Raw genomic sequence first — 18,959 nt, forward strand, 5'->3', positions numbered from 1 at the left:
ATATGATGTCCTACTAGCTGCGTAACAAAAACCAGGGTAAAAACTATCTGTGCATTTGCTTAGGTAGAAACAGAAGACTTTGTGGGGATGGGAAGAGCTCATGAAATGAAACTCCTTTTCCCCATAGTCCCACCATAGTCCTTAAAAGAAGCCTCGCTTGTCAAACCTGAGAAAGACAATGAAATTTCCTCATTACTGCAAGGGGGGGGGGAGTTAAGCCAGGACTTGCAGGAACTCAGTTCCAGCACCTCTCAGGTGGGCACCATTGCCATTCTAAGAACATGAAGGAGGCATTCATAGCGAGTTCTGGCACCTCCTTTTCTAGAAAAATAGCACTGTTGCAAGCCCACCTCAGATGAGCATGGCATCCCAAATGTCCTCTGACTAAGATCTCTTTGCAGGTTGCTCGTCCTCTACACCAAGAAAGCACCCCAGCTGACATTTGACCAACTGTATGAATACACCAAGGGACTCACGAAAGCTGCTGCCAAATGCTGCCACGAAGATGAAGCCCACAAGCTGCCATGTGCTGAGAAACATGTGAGCATTTGCTTCTCCATATTTGCCTCTCTGTCTGTCCTTGCCCCTTTCCTTCCCACCCACCACCTCAGAATTCCATTAAGTGCCCAGACTGTTTGAGGATTTAAATGTAATGGCAAGCTATTGGAATCGGGCTGAGAAGTACAGAACAGCCATGGTCAGCCCAAGATATTGCAACGTCTCTGGTGAAGTACGAAATGACATCCCTCTTATTCCATTTACGAATGCCAGTCACAATGGCATCAGGCTCTTGCTGTTAACAGGATAGCATCGTCCACTGCATCTAAGGGCACAGGTTTGGTCAGAGGCCATAGAAGCAGAGCTGTGCCCATTGCCTGCCCCTCATCACCTGCTTCCTAGGGATGGGCCATCTAGAAGAGCAACAAATGCTGCTATGGCCCAAGGACAAATGCTGCTATGGCCCAAATGTGGCTATGGCCCAAGGAGGCACCTTTCAAAAAAATTGCAAGATACACACAGAGAGCATTCGCACGTGAGCAGTACAAAATTAGACACATTCGCCATGCACTGCTTTACAATGAGAATGCATATCTGATTATTAAGCTAATGACTGGGAGGGGCAATTTCTATCCCTATCATGACAATGGACTTTTTGGAGAGGTTGAATGCCTAGCTCAGCTTTAGAATACAGATGAAAATAACTCTGCCCTACAGGTACTCTTCACACATCCCCCTCCACAGTGCTAGTATTATCACTGCCCCTCCCCAAATGATATATACTTCAATTTGCTTGCATTTTTTTTCTAAACTAAAATGCAGTCTTTCTTCAAAGAGGTGTTGTTCAGCCTTTTGACCCCTTTGGTTACTGTTTTCTGAAACTCTTCCAGGTCTCCTTTGTGCTTGGAGAGATATGTCGGGAGCATGAAATGCATCACATCAACAAACAAGTGTGCAAATGCTGTGGTGACTCCTTAACTTTCCGTCGGGAATGTTTCAGTGGTTTAGGACCGGATCCAGAATATCAGCCTACACCATTTGCTTCCGACCTGTTCACCTTCCATCCAGATTTATGCACAGCTGATCCAGAAGTTCTGAAGCGCAAGAAGCAAAAGTAAGAAACCAGAAGCATGCAGCCCAATATTTGGCTGGTTATTTCAAATCAGTTAGTGTTTATGGACTTTAGCCTTCTTCACCACTTTAACTTCTGACCAAATGCACCTTGCTGCCTACACTCTGCCACCCTCTTTGGCTTCTCAGAAAGTTCTCCTATTTGAACCCCCATTCTTTTATTTATCCTATTATCTTCCCAGCTCCCCTCCCTCAATATTTCCTGGGGTTTTGCCTTTCCTGCCCCTCTCTTCCCTCGGACCTTTTACCTTCCATTTCAGAGGGGAAGCATTGTCTCCTGCCTTGTAACATCATTTCCAACCCTATAATATCCCTAAAGATAAAGGTACTCCTGACCATTAGGTCCAGTCGCGGACAACTCTGAGGTTGCGCGCTCATCTCGTTCTATAGGCTGAGAGAGCCAGTGTTTGTCAGCAGACAGCTTCTGGGTCATGTGGCCAGCATGACTAAGCTGCTTCTGGTGAAATCAGAGCAGTGCACAGAACGCCGTTTACCTTCCCACCAGAGCAGTACCTATTTATCTACTTGCACTTTGATGTGCTTTTGAACTGCAAGGTGGGCAGGAGCTGGGACCGAGCAATGGGAGCTCACCCCATTGCAGGGATTCGAACCACCGACCTTCTGATCGGCAAGCCCTAGGCTCTGTGGTTTAGACCACAGTGCCACCCATGTCCCACATAATATCCCTAGTGGTGACCTAAAGTGATTATAATGACCCAATTTTGAAGTGATGCTTTGAAGAAAGGACATGCTTGGCCTGCTTTTACTCTCTCATCACTTTTTATGAGGCTAATGATTCCATCCCCCAACTTACTTTTGTTGTCGTTGCAGGCAGCTTGTCGACTTGATAAAGCACAAGCCCACAATCACTGATGAGCAACTAGCGGGCGTGATTGTAGATTTCCAAGGCATGATGACACAGTGCTGCGAAGTTGCTGACCATAAGACATGTTTTGAAACAGAGGTATTTTTTAAAATGAAGACAAGTATCCATAGCATTTTTTTTCCTTTCACCGGCAGTGTGACAAGGCTATGGGCATGTGGTGGAATATGAATGTGTGGCCCTGAACTCCTAGTCAGTGATGTGTGGCAAACAGGCATTTCTGCAGCTCTCTGAGAAGACACACCTCAGATGTCTTCATTAATGGGATGCAACTAGTGGGATTGCAACTAGCAACACCATGAGCAGAAGGCATGGGAGACTAGATGAGAGATAATAAATGTGACTTAAATTTTCGCTGAGGACACTCAGTGCTATTTTTCCAGAAAAAGAGGTGCCAGAACTCACCTTGAACACCTCCCTTGTTCTTTTATAATGGCAATGGTGCCCACCTGAGGTGCCAGAATTGAGTCCCAGTGAGTTCCACTTAGAGAAAGCCGTGAGTATACTAATTCGGAATCAAGATAATCCTGAGGACTACTGTGAGCAGATGTCCTTAGGACTGCACTGAATACAAGGCAGAGAAAGAATCAAGTGCAGAAGTCTCAAGTCCAGAATACTCAAATGGGGAATAGGGAAATACATTCTAGCTCAGATGCTTCAGATGCTTTTGTGTATGGGAAGCATTTGATGGTATACTGTTGTGTTCAGCACACACGCACACTCACCACCACCACCAACAACAACAACCATTGGCTACAAAATGGTAGGTTACTATTGAACTGGGTTGCTACAGAGAAGAGAGCTACCATAGCAGTAGACAACAGGGCTGTTCATAGACACCTCTGACCTATCCTGTGGTCCCAATCTACAATCCCTAGCTTGGACCAACCACCCTCTGCTGCTCTGTGAACCACTTATCCCACCCTGGATCTGTTCCCATAGTAAGGAAGGGGCAGGAGAAGCTAGGAGATGCTGCATCTCCTTCTTTCCCCCTCCCATTGGATTTAATCCTGTGGGGTACTGCTCCTTGTTGAGTGACTTCCCTGCACACAAGGAGGCTGCTTGAGAAGGTACAGCAAAAGATTTTTTTGCTGCTTCAAGTGTGGTCTCCCTGCATGAAAGGGAAGCCACTTGTGAAGGAGTAGCAACCCATACTGCTCAGCTGGTAAGTGGGAGGATCTGACCTTGTGGGGTGCTGCTTTGAGGGACAGGAAAAAGGAAGAGTCTGGCAGGAAGAAGGAGAGGCAGAATAGGACTGGCATCTACCCACTTTTCCCACAAAGACATAACTTCCTATTAGGTCACTCCTTTTCATACTTTCTCCTTCTTCCTGCCCGGTACTACACCCTCTGACAGCCCCAGTTTGCTTTGGACAGTCCAAATTGCAGCCATTTGGGGCCTGGCTAAACCAAGGCCCAGATTTTCCTGAATCACTTCAATACAGTTCAGTTTGTCCAAATCTAGTAGACAAACAACTAACAATGAGTTTCCCGGAAACCAGGAACTAGGTCTCAAGGTTAAGGTGTGAGCAAGAGAACAACAACAACAACAAAATGTTTATTTGTTTGAATGTGATGCTCTGGACATATGGAATTGTAATTGCTGCTTTTGCTGAACAATTAAAGTGAGACTGTGGGTGATGAGACAGAGTTTTAAGTTCCTTGCTTGTGAAGAATTGACTCTCCATATAATTTATGAGAGGCTGTTAAACTAGCATGATTAACTATTCATCCAGTGAAAGAACTATGAGGAATACTTTCCTTAACAAAATGTCTGAGGGAATTGTGTGTTTTTCTTCCAGGGTCCCAAACTGATTGAAAGGACCCGAACTGCTTTTGGAGAAAGCTAAACATCTCAGGTGAGCAGATGTGGAAGAGAGGCTTGTGTCAAGGTGTCTCCGTGATTTAGTACTGATGAAAAGACCTAACTGGTACCTGCTGTAGAGGCAGTTATGCATGGGGGACTATGATTGCATTGAAAGTTAGTGGATTGTTCTGTGTCCTTCCAGAATCATTTAGTTCTCTGTTGTTTTAGCTACATGCCTGATACATATCCATAGCCAAACATGACATTATGGATGTTCATGTTACATTATATGAGCACACAATCTGCATACAATATCTGTGTTCACAAATAACTGGGGCAAACCCTAGTATAGTTATTCACTTGTATCATTCAACAGGTATTTAGTCTGTGCCCCTGTATAGACAATAACTGAGCAACACAAAGAAGTGTATGCTCTTGCACACAAACGTATGAACATTTGTACATGTGTAGACACAACTGGTACATGTATTCAGTGTAATGCATAAGTACGCTATGACAGAAGGCTGTATATCTGAATCATTTAGTAAGCATGCCTTCCAGATTCATATAATACACTTCCCTTGGAGATATAGAGAAATGCAGATGTTGAGATATTAAAAGATTTTATTATTTCAAAGTTCTGAAAGGAACCAAAGTTTGTAGGGTCTATTGCTTTCATCACACATTTGCTTCACTATGAACAAGATTGTCAGGATTTTGGATTACTTCAAAAGCTTTCCAAACTTGTTGGATGAGGGGTGTCAGTGGAAGAAAAGACAGGTGATTTTATTTCATAGGAGCCAAATTTTCTCCTTTAATAGTCTCTATGGATATAACAAACACTCTTGTTGTGAGCATGATTCTGAAAAGCAGTTACCTCGATGGCATTTTTTCACATTAATCAGTGGCAAGCCCAAGTCTGTCAGTGGCAATATAGAGCATTCAGGTGAAATGCATGGTAACAAACACACATTGTTCCTACATGCAGTTAACTGTTTACATTATCAAGTGCACAATCTGAATTCAAGTAACCCCCTGTCCCAGAACCCACATTTTCAACTTGATGTTCAGACTTGGAATGGTACAAGGTCCCCCCAAACTCACACCTGAGTCTTCCTGAAATTTATCTTCCCTCATTATGAGTGGAACATTCTTAAGTGGGACGAATCAACTCAGTCTTACAGGAAGATCTTTATGTAACTAGTAATGGGGCTGTATGAATTGAGTGAGGTAGCTGTTATTTTCTAAAATGTTCTGCAAGTTAGCCTTGGGACTTGTTCTCGCTTACTGCAGCAAATCATTTATTGGTTCTTATTTTCTTCTAGCTCAGCAATGGAAGAATCCTGGAGATAAAGTCCAAATATGCTCAAGCGCCCTCGAATGCTTGCTTCCTTGTTAAATGTCACCCTTCTAATTCAAAGGAAATGAGGATGTGATTCTTCCATAATCTTCATCTCTCATGACAGTCGTACTGTCGAGAATGAATAAAGTCTTTAAACAAATAAACATCCCTTTTGCAGTCCAGTGATTCATTTAATCAGAGCTAAAACAAATGTGCTGTGATTTTGTGCATGGATATTCTGTTAGTGTGGGAGAGTGGGGTGGGTGTAGGACCTTTGGGGGCACTCTGTAACTATTGCTGCCAGAAGACATTTTTCAGGTGTGTGTGTAGAGCAATTCAGCAGGCCACATTACCTGCTTCTCACCTTCACCCACCAATTCTAGAGCTCCCACCAACATGGATGTGCCAGCTCCTTTACCATTATCTTGTCCCAGATTCCTTAAGCATGTTTGCAGCCTGACTCCCATCTAAGATGTTCATCTTGTGTGGATGAATGGAAAAAGGTTTAGGTGTTCTTGCCCTTCCTAGCCAAGTAAGGCACACCTCTGATAGTTAAGTCTTTATTGACAAGAAAAGCGTGTACAGTAGCTTCCACAGTGCTCTGGATACACGCTCATACACACTTCTAGCCTCAAGGCAAATGTCCACAGGTCCAGGCCCTGTGGAATAGTTGCAGCAACAGGGAGACTCCATCCTCCACTGCCAGCCTACATACCCTGTCCTTATGGGTTACGTGCCTGCAACCTGATATTTCTCTTGCATGGAAGTTGCTGCTTCAAGACCTTCCTGGTTCTAGGAGACAGCAGAATGGGGGAAGGTGGGGAGTCTACTGACCCATCTGTTGGCTCAACAGCCTCTTCTTCTGCTACATCTAGCACACTTTCCTCCATCTCAGGCTGCCCTGACTCTCCGCCCTCTCCTGGCTCCTGCCTTGCAGGTGGTGTCAAACCCCACAAATCACCTCTCCTGGGTATCTGTCCTGGTCCCTGCCTCCACCCCACACTCTTTGGAGTGCTACCAGCCCCTGAAAGTAGGTCAGTTCTACTCATTGCCTCATGTCAGGCTATAGATTGAAAGGGCAGGACTGGATTGTATGGAATAAGATTTCAGGGACAATGTTCTTGTAATACACATAAACCCCTCCCTCCATGGATACAGCTAGCACTTGAGGATGAAGGCCCTGCAAAACCATTTTTTCCTGGTCTGAACATTTTCTAAACATATAGTAATTTTATACATGTGGAACCATTCAAGAAAACCATCTTCCCCCTTTAGTAAGGGAAAGGATAACAGCCCAGAATCTCTGCTTTCTGACTCAGTTTTCTTATTTTCTCCATCTTGGTCCTAGCAGGAGAATATTCTGCAAAATGACTCCTTTTCTTGGCTGGCTAGGGACAGGCTGTGAGGATGTTATAGCTCTACCCAAGGACCATGCAATGCCTCCCTGCCCCTCATATGAGTAAAATAAACTTCTGCGACCATGAGCCCAGCATATCCATGAAAGCTTCCCATGCAGTTCTGTGTGGCAGAAGGTTACTCACACAAGAGCCTAAGGGCATAGAAGAGTCATATGGTCAAAAGTGCATCCCACATTTGGGATGTAAAATGGATTGGCTAGATGCTGCATGGATGTAAATGCTGGGAAGGGCACCTGGGATCTTAAGACACATAAGGGGGGAAGGAACAAGATAGAGGGAACTCAGATGTTGAGATATTAAGATATGTTATTAATTCACAGTTCTGAAATGGAACCAAGGCTTGTAGGGTCTGTGCAGGCATGGCCAAACTTGGCCCTCCAGATATTTTGGGACTACAGTTCCCGTCATCCCTGACCACTGGTCCTGTTAGCTAGGGATGATGGGAGTTGTGGTCCCAAATCATCTGGAGGGCCAAGTTTGGCCATGCCTGGTCTATTGCATCCATTGCACATTTGTCTCACTATGAACAAGATTGTCAGGATTTTGGATTACTTCAAAGGCTTCCCAAATTTGTTGGATGAGCAGTGTCAATGGAAGAAAAAACAGGTGTTTTTATTTCATATGAGCCAAATTTCCTCTTTTAATAGTCTCTATAGACATAACAAACACTCTTGTTGTAGGGATGATTCTGAAAAGCAGTTACCTCGAAGGCATTTTTTCACATTATTCAGTGGCAAACCCAAGACTGTCAATGGCAAAGGAACAAGAAAGAGGGAAACCCCATGTGACATCGTGATTATTGCTTGAATTTATATCATCTGGTACTCCATGGAATGTTTTTACATGTAAACAGTAAAACACATACAAACACACCACATACCCATGAGTCTTTTCTTTTGAGTTTGATTAGACTCCTGGGAGTGATGGAAATAAATATGGATAAAATTCATTGCAGCATCTCCTTTTTCCTTCCGCCAGTACAAAGAAAAGTAAGAGAGAGAGCCTCTCAAACAGCTATGGAGAGAAAAGGATATGATACACAGATGAAAAGGCGAATCACAGTGGCTACCCAGAAAGAAAACACAGGTCACAATCAGGCACGAAAATGAAACATGTAAACATGCATGAAATTACCCAAGATCTACCTGTAAACAGCTTGGTAAGTCAGTCTCATGGTATACTTTGTTACGATATTTCCATTCCACCTTAAAAGGGAGCAGGATGTTTGTGTCACAGCCTGCGTATTTCCTGTTCACAGGATGTTTCTGTTGTGTCTTTGCTTTTGTTTCTCTCTCTGTGCCTGAGACATTGAAGCAGGCAGTCATGTTTTCTTTGTTCTGACCAACGCTGAATAAAGCTGTAAATAATGCTCTCCTGCATGCATCTTTCGCTGTGCGAATTCTGCTGATAGAGCATGCATCAGCTCTGGAATGTAGCAAGCTATTCCTGGAACTCGTGTTGCTAATTGAATGATACTGTGTGTCTATGGGAGGTCGATGGATCGCAACGGAGACGTCGTGGGGTCATGATGGACTATGTCTCCCTGGCAGTATCCCAACAGTCTGTTTGCTGGTGACCTTATTAATAAAAAGCAAGTTTTATTCCAAGTGAAACATATTTATGGATTCTCTAGTCCAAAGTCTGCAAAGTTTAGATGTGCAGAAAAGTCACAATGTCACCAAGAATGGTACCATTTCATTCAATAAAGAGAATATTATTTTCAGCACTTCCTTATTCCCCTAGGACATTGAAGAGAATGAGTCAGTCTGTCCCTCTTTGTTTATGCATACTGGAAACCTGGCATGGGAAGACATACAGGGATTGCCCCCAAAGTCTGCCACTACCCCTTCCTTGTTCATAGTTGCTGTGGGATGATTCAAATGCCTTTTTCCAGTTTTGCCTGGTATCATAATAGCTGCTTGCACTGGGATAGCTTGGCCACAGTTGTTGATGCAATGATACTCCAGTACTGTAATTCCCTTTTAGATCTCTCATCCCCAGCAAATTGAAAGGTGCTTAGCACAAACTTTCCTGGATCTACCGTATTTTTGCCCCATAGGGCTCACCGCCCCATAGGACGCATCTAGTGTTTTTTTTGGGGGGGGGGAATAAAGAAAAAACATATTTCCCCCCCCCCAGGTGCGGGCTGGTGCAGGGGAAGCCCGAGCTTCCCCCGACCCCAGCCCCCAGAACAGCCTGCTATCCACAAGCCTAGGGATCCTGGCGGGAAGTCGCGCCGATCTCCCCAGGCTTGCGGAGAGCTGCGCGAAGCCCGGGGCTGCAGGCAGCTCTGCACAACCCTTGGGAGACCGGCGTGAAGTCGCGCCGGTCTCCCAAGGGCTGTGCAGAGCTTCCTGAAGCCTGGAGAGCGAGAGGGGTTGGTGCACACCGACCCCTCTTGCTCTCCAGGCTTCAGCGAAAGCCTGCATTCGCCCCATAGGACGCACACACATTTCCCCTTCATTTTTGGAGGGGAAAAAGTGCGCCCTACAGGGCAAAAAATACGGTATTTGTCTGAAATCTGGAAGGTTTCTTACCAAGCAGCACCTCTCTTATGTAGGCTATTTTCTAACCGTTTTCAAAAAAATTTTATCCTTCTGAAATTTGGCAGAAATAGTGGCTTCAGGGTCACCTTGCTCAGAATAAGATCCACTTCTGCCTAAAAATAAATAGACACTTCATTAAAACCAAGCAAGCAAGCAAGCAAACTAACTATCCAACACAAAAACTAACACAAAGCTGCCCATCACAAAAGATCCTGACTTATTTTCTTGTAATTCGGGATAGATATATTTTTCTGGAGGGGCTAGTATGCCTGCAAATTTCATCCACTTCTGTCAACAGGGAGAGAGAAGTCAATGGTGACTCCAAGACTGTATTACTCCAATGTATACTATGCGAGGTTTTCCTTGTGTCTGGTACAAAAACTACAGTTGGGACAGTATGGTGCAGCATCATTGTTAACAACAGTGAGATTATGTGGGCACATTGCACCTTTGCTCAAATAAGTGTACCAGCTGCCAAGTTTAAGGAGTTACTGTTAACATATAAAGCCCTAAATAGATTGGGGTCAGTTTATCTGAAGACTTGCTTGGCCCCACACATTCATACTCTATAGCTCCAACCTGTGGCAATTTGTAGTTGTACCAGTGCCATGTAAACTTTGTTCTTAATCAGGGAGGAAATATTCAGGGTAGCACCAATATTTATAACTCCTTGCCTTTGAACATCAAATAGAATCTCTCGTTGGACTGTTTAAAATGTTTCCTAAAACATTATTTCTGTTGAAAAGTTAACCCACATGTGGAATAATTTTATTACGTCTACTAGTTTTTAATTTTTGTTGTGTTATCTGGGGTTTCTTTCCAGGAGGGAATACAATATTCTATATCAAACACTTAGAGATTTTACATTTTTAACAGACTATATATTTTGTTAACTGAAGAAACAAAAATTATTTATTGAACAAGCAATGGTTTATTGGTGACCTAAGTCAACCTACTTGATCACATTGGGGAACATGTGTCAAAACATTCTCCTCCTCCTCCTCCTCCTCTCTAAAATGGTTGTGCCATCTCTTTGCAGGTACTACATAGCCACACAATGTTCAACCAGTCATCTAGAGTGGTGGAATTCCTTCTGCATGGATTCTCTGATACTCAGGAACTGAAGACATTTCATTTCATTACATTCTTGATCCTTTATCTGATTGCTGTCACTGAAAACCTCATCAACATCACAGTCATAATTTTCAGTCCTCAGCTTCACAAACCCATGTACTTCTTTCTAGCCAATCTGGCATTCCAAGACCTTCTGTGATGAACAGAAAAGCATGTGTCAAAATGGCAATCAGTGTGTGGGCTTATCTATTCCACAGTATATACTGGCAGTACATTCACAATTGAGTTCTGTTCTAATGACATCAGTCAGTTTTTCTGTGAAATTCCATAGTTATTCAAAATTGCTTGCTCTGACTCATATCTCATCGTATTTTGGATTATTTGTGTTGGTGACTCTCTGGCCTTTATCCACCTTGCTGTAATAGTTTATTCATACGTTAAAATCTTCAGTGCAGTTCTAAAAATTCCTTCTGCCCAGGGAAAAGAAAAAGCCTTCTCAACTTGCTTGCCACATCTTATTGTAATATCTTTATATTTTGTTAGCGGTTCATTTGTTTATCTGAAGCAAAGCTCTGTGTCACTATCATCAAGTGACACAGAGCTTTTGGATCTTGTTGCTTCTATGTTCTATTGCATGTTTCCACCAGTTATGAACCCATTAATCTATAGCATTATGAATAAGGAATTGAAAACAGCATTATGGAAGTTGAATGCAAATCTCTTCTACCAATTCTTCCCCAATTTCTAATGGCCAAAACATGGATTACCTTTATATTTCCATCAAAAAAACTAAAAATAATTTCTAAACATTTATTATACATAAATCACTATTTGCATGCCAAATGTAATCCTTTGAAGAACACACTTTCTAACTAACAACAATTTCTATATTTGTTTTCCTGTGCTCTATATTAAAGAGTGGAAACATTTTTGTCAATTTGCTTATTTTGTACTTACTTTCTCACACTGTTTTCTGTTTGTTCTGCTGCATTGTGTCAGATCCATGGTAAGTCAGAACTATATTTTTCAGCTTGATTATATGCATGCCTTTGCAGATGTGGGTCCATATTGGCCTAATAAAGCAGATTTTCACCCGCAAGATCTGTGCATCTTTGAGTGGGTGTAGTTGTCTTTAGACTCATATGAGTTGAAAGAGACAGACCCATGAAAAGTGGTTTTTCTGGATTCACAAAGCTGCAAAGATTCTGGCAAAGGAGCTACAAACTACCCACCTAGTCCAATTTTTGCTGTAGAATTGGTAAACCATACCAGAAAAGGGAATATCTTTTTTAACCAGGAAAGGCAAGAAGGAATCGCCTTTTTTAAACTGAGGACACATTCCATCAAATTCTATACTTGATCATCGCCTGCACCTCTTACTAAATCCACTCATTGCTGTCGACTTTGTTATCAATCTTTGCTATCCTTCCTTTATGAATTGTAAAATACGTGGCTAAATAAAGTGTTCAACCAGGAAAGATTGATATATTGTGTTAATGAAAAAGCTACTTCTTCAGCTTCACCTATCCCTATAGAAACTAGCCAAGGAATTTGAAAGTCTGAGGGACCCTACAGGGAGGCCAAAAACATATGCTAGTCTCCCCATCACCACCCCATGGACAGCAGGAAGAAGATCCATGTTAGAAAATGCATTTCTCAGATACTTAGAACCAGCATTTCAAGGCTTGCACAATTTCAAGCTGCCGCTCATTGGGAAAGGAGGGACAGGTAAGAGTCCAAAGGGTGGGTAGAGGAGGCAGAGGCACAGGAGAACTATCCAGGGGGAGGGACCAGTGGTTTGTGGGGTTCTGTGCCACTTGTGAGGCAGGAAGAAGAGGAAGAGGCTAGGCAGGCAGAGACAGGAAAACATAGAGGTGGAAGACACTGACTTCAGCTGTTCGAATCTCCTCAGCTCCTCTCCCTGCCTCCAAGGATAAGGAGGGGTTTAAAACAAGAGGAGCAGGTGGAAATGTACACAGGGGGAGTTTCCGGTTACTTCCACATACCACATTAGAAGAGGGGGTTTAAATGTGCTGGAGGAGGCAGGGTGTGCAGATGCTCCAACTGCTTGTCTCAGCAGTTGGAGGTGTGCCTCAGAGCAGAGGTGTGAAGAAGCAGATGCCCAGCTAGCTATTTAGCAGGAGTGCCACATGTGATTCTCACACCTTAGGAGCTGAATGTAATCAAGTGATGAAAGACAGAGGGAGAAACTGAAATTGGCAGATTTGTTCATTTCTATGTAAACAGGAAGTTGGATTATATTATATTTGCTCAGTGCTGCAGGGAATAATTGCTGACTTTAGCTGAATATAAAAGAAATTTCTGTAGTAAATTCCTGCCCATGGCCAGGAAGGGCCTCCTCAACAAGGAAGAAAGAAAGCATATCAATCTAAAGCAGTGTCCGTTGAGACACATTCAGATGTTGTCTAAAATAACAATACAGGGTTCACTGTTTCTTCATTACGTGATTAGCCCAAAGCGCTTTCATTTTCCCCTCTAATGTAATCAAGACCCTTCAATGCATTATTGCAATAATAATTTGATGGAAAGTGAGAGCCAGAAAAAAGAAAGTTCTAATGAAATTCTGCCCCGCCCATTTAACTGGGTTGCCCCAGCCACTCTGGGTGACTTCCAACATAATATAAAACACAGTGAAACATCAGTGTGGGATGGGAACAAAATAAAAATAGTAGGATTTCTGTCATCAGAAGACAGCTGGTCTGAAAATCTCTAGCTCCACTAGACATTTCTTTTCTGACTTTCATAGATTCATGAATAAGATTCCAGTCTGGATTTTCAGCCCCTGTTCTGAAAGGGCAAATATTTACTCTTCAAAAGCCTTGAGAACAAATGTCACACACGATACCATTGAACTTAAGCTCTTTAAATTGACCAGGCCCACTCACATCAATTCAATTCACCTTTGGACAGAATATTGATGGGGGGGAAAGTTGACCTAAGAGTTATCGGGTAACAAACAAAGTTTGCATTACCTCCTGGCAGTCTGATAATTATTAGCAGGAGTATTTCTGAGATTCTAATTGGGAATGTGACAGTAACCCAACATGCATGCGCAAAAGTATAAAAAGCTCATCTACCCGTTTGCTGCTTTCCACATCCCAGCCCCTCAATAATTTGAAACTATGAAGTGGGTCACATTAATTTCTTGTCTTTTTTTGATAAGCTCGGCTGAGTCTAAACAGCTGCCCAGAAGGTACCGGGATGTAGGTATGTTGTGAGTGTTTGTGATATGTTTGTTTTTTAAACTTATTAATTTTGTGCTTATGTATAATATATGCATAGTTCTATATCTATCTATCTTTCTAGCTAGCCAGCTAGCTATTTGGAATGGTCAGATTATTGCTGGCTTCATTATGCTATTTTAAACAAAGACTAGGGGCTCAGTCCATTGTGAGGTTTTCCTGTGCAAGACTCATTTATTTATATTATTATTATTATTATTATTATTATTATTATTATTATTATTATTATTATCATCATCATTATCATTATCATTATCATTATCATTATCATTATATCCTTTTGATTTTAACATTTATCAGTTTAAAAGTATCATTGATTCTTTATAAAGTGCACAATAAATATGGTGTTTAATAATACATAATAAAGTCATTAAGGCTAAAAGGCCTTTAAGGGTGTCTCCACCTGGTACCTTTATAATCCTTTTTAGCTCCCTGTCTGTAAAGCAGCAGAGAGTTCCACAGTCAGTTCCTCTCCAAACTAAGAGTTAGTAACTTTGGACACGGCAAAGAGGAAGCATTCTGGGGGCATGTTGCAATATTTGCAATCTTTTGTGGATATGTTGGCTGTTATCATATGAATTGATATCCATATGTATAGGACTGTTACGTAAGAAACACTTCTGTATATATAATAAGGATATGCACCAGCCTCATGATTAAGTTTGTATATGGATATTTCACTCCAGGAAGTCATCCACCTTCTTCTGAAATTTGCCTCTGGATTCAGATCTGATCTGCTTTCTGAAAACTGAAGCACATTTTTCTCCATTCACTATTATGGGGATTCAAAACAAATATAAAATACCTTCTCCCTCTGACCACCCTCTTCCACGCCATAGTGTGGTATTGACCTTACACAGCGGAACCTCGGTTTTCAAACGTAATCTGTTCCGGAAGACCATTTGACTTACGAAACGTTTGAAAACCAAGGATCAATGGGCAGTCGGCAAAATCCATTGAAAAAATTGAGAAAGGCACCTCAAAAGCCATTTGACTTCCGAGGCACGTTTGGAAACTGAAAAAATTACTTCTGGGTTTTCAGCATTCGGCTTCTGAATCGTTTGGCTTCCGAGATGCTGTATGGTAAACTTCCAGTGGTGTGAGATGTCTCAATTGAAAATTTGATTTTTGTATTCTTTACAGGGCACCACGACACCTTCAGACATTTCATTAAAATAGCAGAGGGTCAGTTTCCAGGCATGTAAGTCTTTTCAGATGGTTTTCCTTGATATGACCTCCAGTCTTCACATGCAAAAACAAAAATGAGTAATGAATACAAAGGCTATTAAAGGATTAATACAGGCATCCCCCCCCCTTACATGGGTGTCACATTCCCGGACTCGACACGTATTATGTGGAATTGTGTAAAATCAGGAGGGTGTTGTTGAGGGAGACTGTGGCGTAGCATGGGGGGTTGTAGGGGCTGGGGTCCTGGGCACAGTCACAGCGGGCTCCCTCCATGCCCCTCCCCTCCACCCTCACCCCCTGCATGTCCACCCAGATGGCACTAGCATACGGTTCGTCGCTGATTAAAAGTACATTCTCAACAATGGTCTGTTCATGTTTGTTTTAATTCCCATTTGCTTTTAACTTGTTTTTATCTTTTTCTACTTTATTGTTTGGTTGTGTGTGTGTGTGTGTGTGTACATATATATTTCAATTACAGTCCAATCATTGCCTCATTATAACAATACCATATTATTATACAATTACTAATACCAATCATTCAAATACTGAATTATATAATTTAGGTGGCCCCCCCACATGCTAGATTTGATGGTTTGATTATTTCTTTATTTCTGTGTTCCAAAATCTTATTAATTTCAATTACATTCCGGTTGAAATAATAATCCCTTATACAAGAGCTGCAATATTAATAACTTCTATTTGTGTTGACACATTAAATGAACTACAAGTGAGGCACTCAAATTATATTCTTGTTCTTCCTGTGTGTGACAATTATTTTGTCCGTGGTGTTTCTTCCTGACCTTGTAAAATGATATGTCTATCTTTTCCTGGATATTGCTGTTCTCCATCATGCCTTGGGTAGAGCTAATATCGCATTGTTGTTTCAGAAATTTCTCATTGCTCCATCCTGTGCTTTGTTGTTTTGCAACATTAACAACAGCTGCAAAAATCACTCTGGCCCAATAAATAACCTGTTTTCACCATTTTCACCCTCTCAGCCTGGGAAGAAGAGTAGTCTGTCAAACTGCAGATGACTCAGTAATGAACCTTGGCAAGCTCGCAGATTTCTTTCATCCTTTCATTCAACTGAAGATAAATAAGCATTTATACTTCCAATTAAATTAAATTCCAGGTCCTTTTAGCATTGTTCAGTTCACACCATAGATAATAAAGGATGATAAAGACTCAGCTCTAAGTTTCCATCGTAACCTTTCTGCAAAATAGAGCTTCCCTCCCTTTTCCCTTTTTTTTACACACACACAGTTCTCTTTAATGTTATAGTCCATATCTATAATCCAGTTTCATCCCTCCTCACTTGCACATATATAAATTGAACTAATATTCAAGAGAGGGTTGCCAAATCATAAATGTAGAGATACAACTTTATTTCAAGAAATTGTAGGCTCCCCTCCCCCCACACCGTCTTTTGTACTGAATGAAGTCTCAAGTTCAAACCTCAATGACTTTGCAGCTGGTTCTGTTCCAAATTTTATGATCTCATCTCTTCCAGCACGTTCCTGTGCTTTAGTTCAAATTAAGCCTCTGCTTCTTAATGGTGGAGTAGGATAGTTATCAGCAGGCAAAGTGCTTTTACACTCAGCGTCTCCCTGCCTCCCACATTCCATGCCGGAGCAAGAGCCAAGTATTGAGATAAATTGCAAGTGAAGCCCATTCCCCCCTGTCCCTGAGGGGAACTGGGAAGATTATCCTCAATCATCCTTGTTTTTCCTTCACCAACAATCTCCTAATTTCATGGGAGCTGCCTCCATTAAGGCAGACCGGAACTGGAGGCTGGTTTTATATTTTTATACTGTAAACTGCTGTGATATATATTTTTATGATACAGCGGTAAATAAATATTCCTATCTATAAATAAATAAATAAATAAATAAATAATGTGTTTTCCCAGCATCATCGGCTTGTCGTCTCAGAATCTGCAGAGAGCTTCATACGATGAGGTGGCTAAACTGAATGACAATCTTGTACAGCTCGCCAAGAAATGTTCTAGTGATGATCAAGCAACCCCAGATTGTGAAAAGCCTTTGGTAAGCCTTGGGACCTAAATTTGAAGGTTATAATTTGAAATATTGGTAAATTGCATAGTCTGGAGCCCTGGACCATCATGGATGCTCTTCTGATTGATTAGGAAATTAAATGACCAAACTGGGAACTTTAGACAGAAAACATTCCACTTATAAAGAAACTAGTTTATGTAGAGATGCATGCAACAGTCATAAATAGGGGACATACCTGGTTTAAAAGGACAGAGCTAGGCATATTGGATCAGACAAAAGTCTGCCTAGTATGCCCAGTTGTCATAAGGTGCTTGTTCTTAACAATGTGCACTTGGCAAGGCATATTGGTAGCAAATGTGCACATTGATGGTAATATGGCCCACTGCTGAGCTAAGCTCTCTCCTGACAACCTGCCACACTTAATTACAAAATTTTTGATGCAGGGCAGTGCCTTCCATAACATGTAGCTGTGGAGAAATAGTAATTAATTCCCCATTGGTTCTCTCTCCTGCCTGGGATAAAGAGGACTCACCTTTAATGACAACTTGATTTGCAGGACACACCACAGTGTGGATGCAGGTCCCTAACTGAACAAATCAACAAATGTACACTCTTTTACCCAGAGGTGTTCACACATGCGTAACATGCGTATCTGTGTAGAGAAATAGTTGAGCTAGTACAGTTTATCACATGTAATTTTCAATGACTGCCTTTTCTAACTATGAACATAGTAGTTGAGTTACACACTCTTTCCCACACTTATACATGTGCAGAGGAACTTGTACCCGGGTTCAGTGTAATATGTGAACAAACATGTGAAACAAGTTGTATTAGGTACTATGCATGAAATGTTGTACTATGGTGGTTTATAAACTAAACTTGACTTTTCCATAAAACTATCTGGAAATTGTCCTTCTTTAAATCTCTTATAAAATGTAAACTTGATTATACAAACAGCTGCCTAGATGCACTTAACAATGGCTTACAATTTAAGACAACTATACAGATGTCCCCTAAAACATGTGATATTTGATATAACTGCAACAAGTAAACAGGCGAGTGTATGTCTAATAAATGAAAACTTTTTGCATCTCTCCTTCAGCGTACTGTTTTTCTGGATGAAATTTGTCATGAAGAAGGTCTTGCAGAGAAATATGGATTTACTGAGTGTTGTGGCAAAGTTGATCCCGAACGAAATGACTGCTTTCTAACTCATAAAAATGAAACTTCTGGATTCATTCCTCCTTTTGTAATGCCAGATGGAGAGAACGTATGCAAAGTATACCAAGATACAAGAGCTGAATTTCTGGCCAAGTAAGTCGATTGAGTTGATGTAGGGGGAAGAATGAAAATAATGTGTAACATATGACTTTCTCCTACAAATCAGACGCTTGCAAATACTCTCACCTATTTCATGCAAGATGTTAAAAATTAGGTTGGAGCTGCAATAAAATACTTCAGGGTTCAATCCAGCCCCCCATGTCCTCTACCAGGATTTGTTGATCCACTCATTTCTTCCCCCACCTCCAACACCCAACATTATGTTACTGCTGAGCATACTCAGTCCTCATTGGGCTGTTTTCTGTGTTTGAATAGGAAGGCATTGCTTGCATGGTTTTTTGGGGGAGGGGGAGGGTGGGGACGGAGTTCCTTCTTTTTGGACCTGTGTAAGCCATAGGGTCCTACCAATCATGTTGGTACCTCTCTCTTCCTTCTCACTGGCCCCATTTTGAGACCATAGCTATCTGGACACAGTGTTTGGGTTTGCAATTAGAGGAATTGACATGTAATGCTA

General features: G+C 41.7%; 2 protein-coding genes across 2 annotated transcripts in view; both read left to right on the forward strand.

The window, feature by feature from the left end:
- LOC309327038 (olfactory receptor 5AP2-like) overlaps window positions 1–18,959 on the forward strand; it is a gene marked incomplete at its 3' end in the record, with an annotated part of 234,818 nt that overhangs the window by 75,659 nt on the left and 140,200 nt on the right. The gene's annotated exons all lie outside the window — the stretch shown is intronic.
- LOC309328488 (uncharacterized protein) overlaps window positions 1–18,959 on the forward strand; it is a 45,747-nt gene that overhangs the window by 11,485 nt on the left and 15,303 nt on the right. Inside the window, exons 11-18 of the mRNA XM_081838485.1 lie at window positions 402–540; window positions 1,389–1,612; window positions 2,461–2,593; window positions 4,314–4,356; window positions 13,831–13,926; window positions 15,105–15,162; window positions 17,059–17,194; window positions 18,267–18,478. Of these exons, the coding sequence (XP_081694611.1) occupies window positions 402–540; window positions 1,389–1,612; window positions 2,461–2,593; window positions 4,314–4,356; window positions 13,831–13,926; window positions 15,105–15,162; window positions 17,059–17,194; window positions 18,267–18,478 (1,041 nt within the window). The remainder of the gene's footprint in view (window positions 1–401; window positions 541–1,388; window positions 1,613–2,460; window positions 2,594–4,313; window positions 4,357–13,830; window positions 13,927–15,104; window positions 15,163–17,058; window positions 17,195–18,266; window positions 18,479–18,959) is intronic.

This window comes from Podarcis erhardii, assembly GCF_964252035.2.
Source record: "Podarcis erhardii genome assembly, chromosome: 13".
NCBI classification, from domain to species: domain Eukaryota; kingdom Metazoa; phylum Chordata; class Lepidosauria; order Squamata; family Lacertidae; genus Podarcis; species Podarcis erhardii.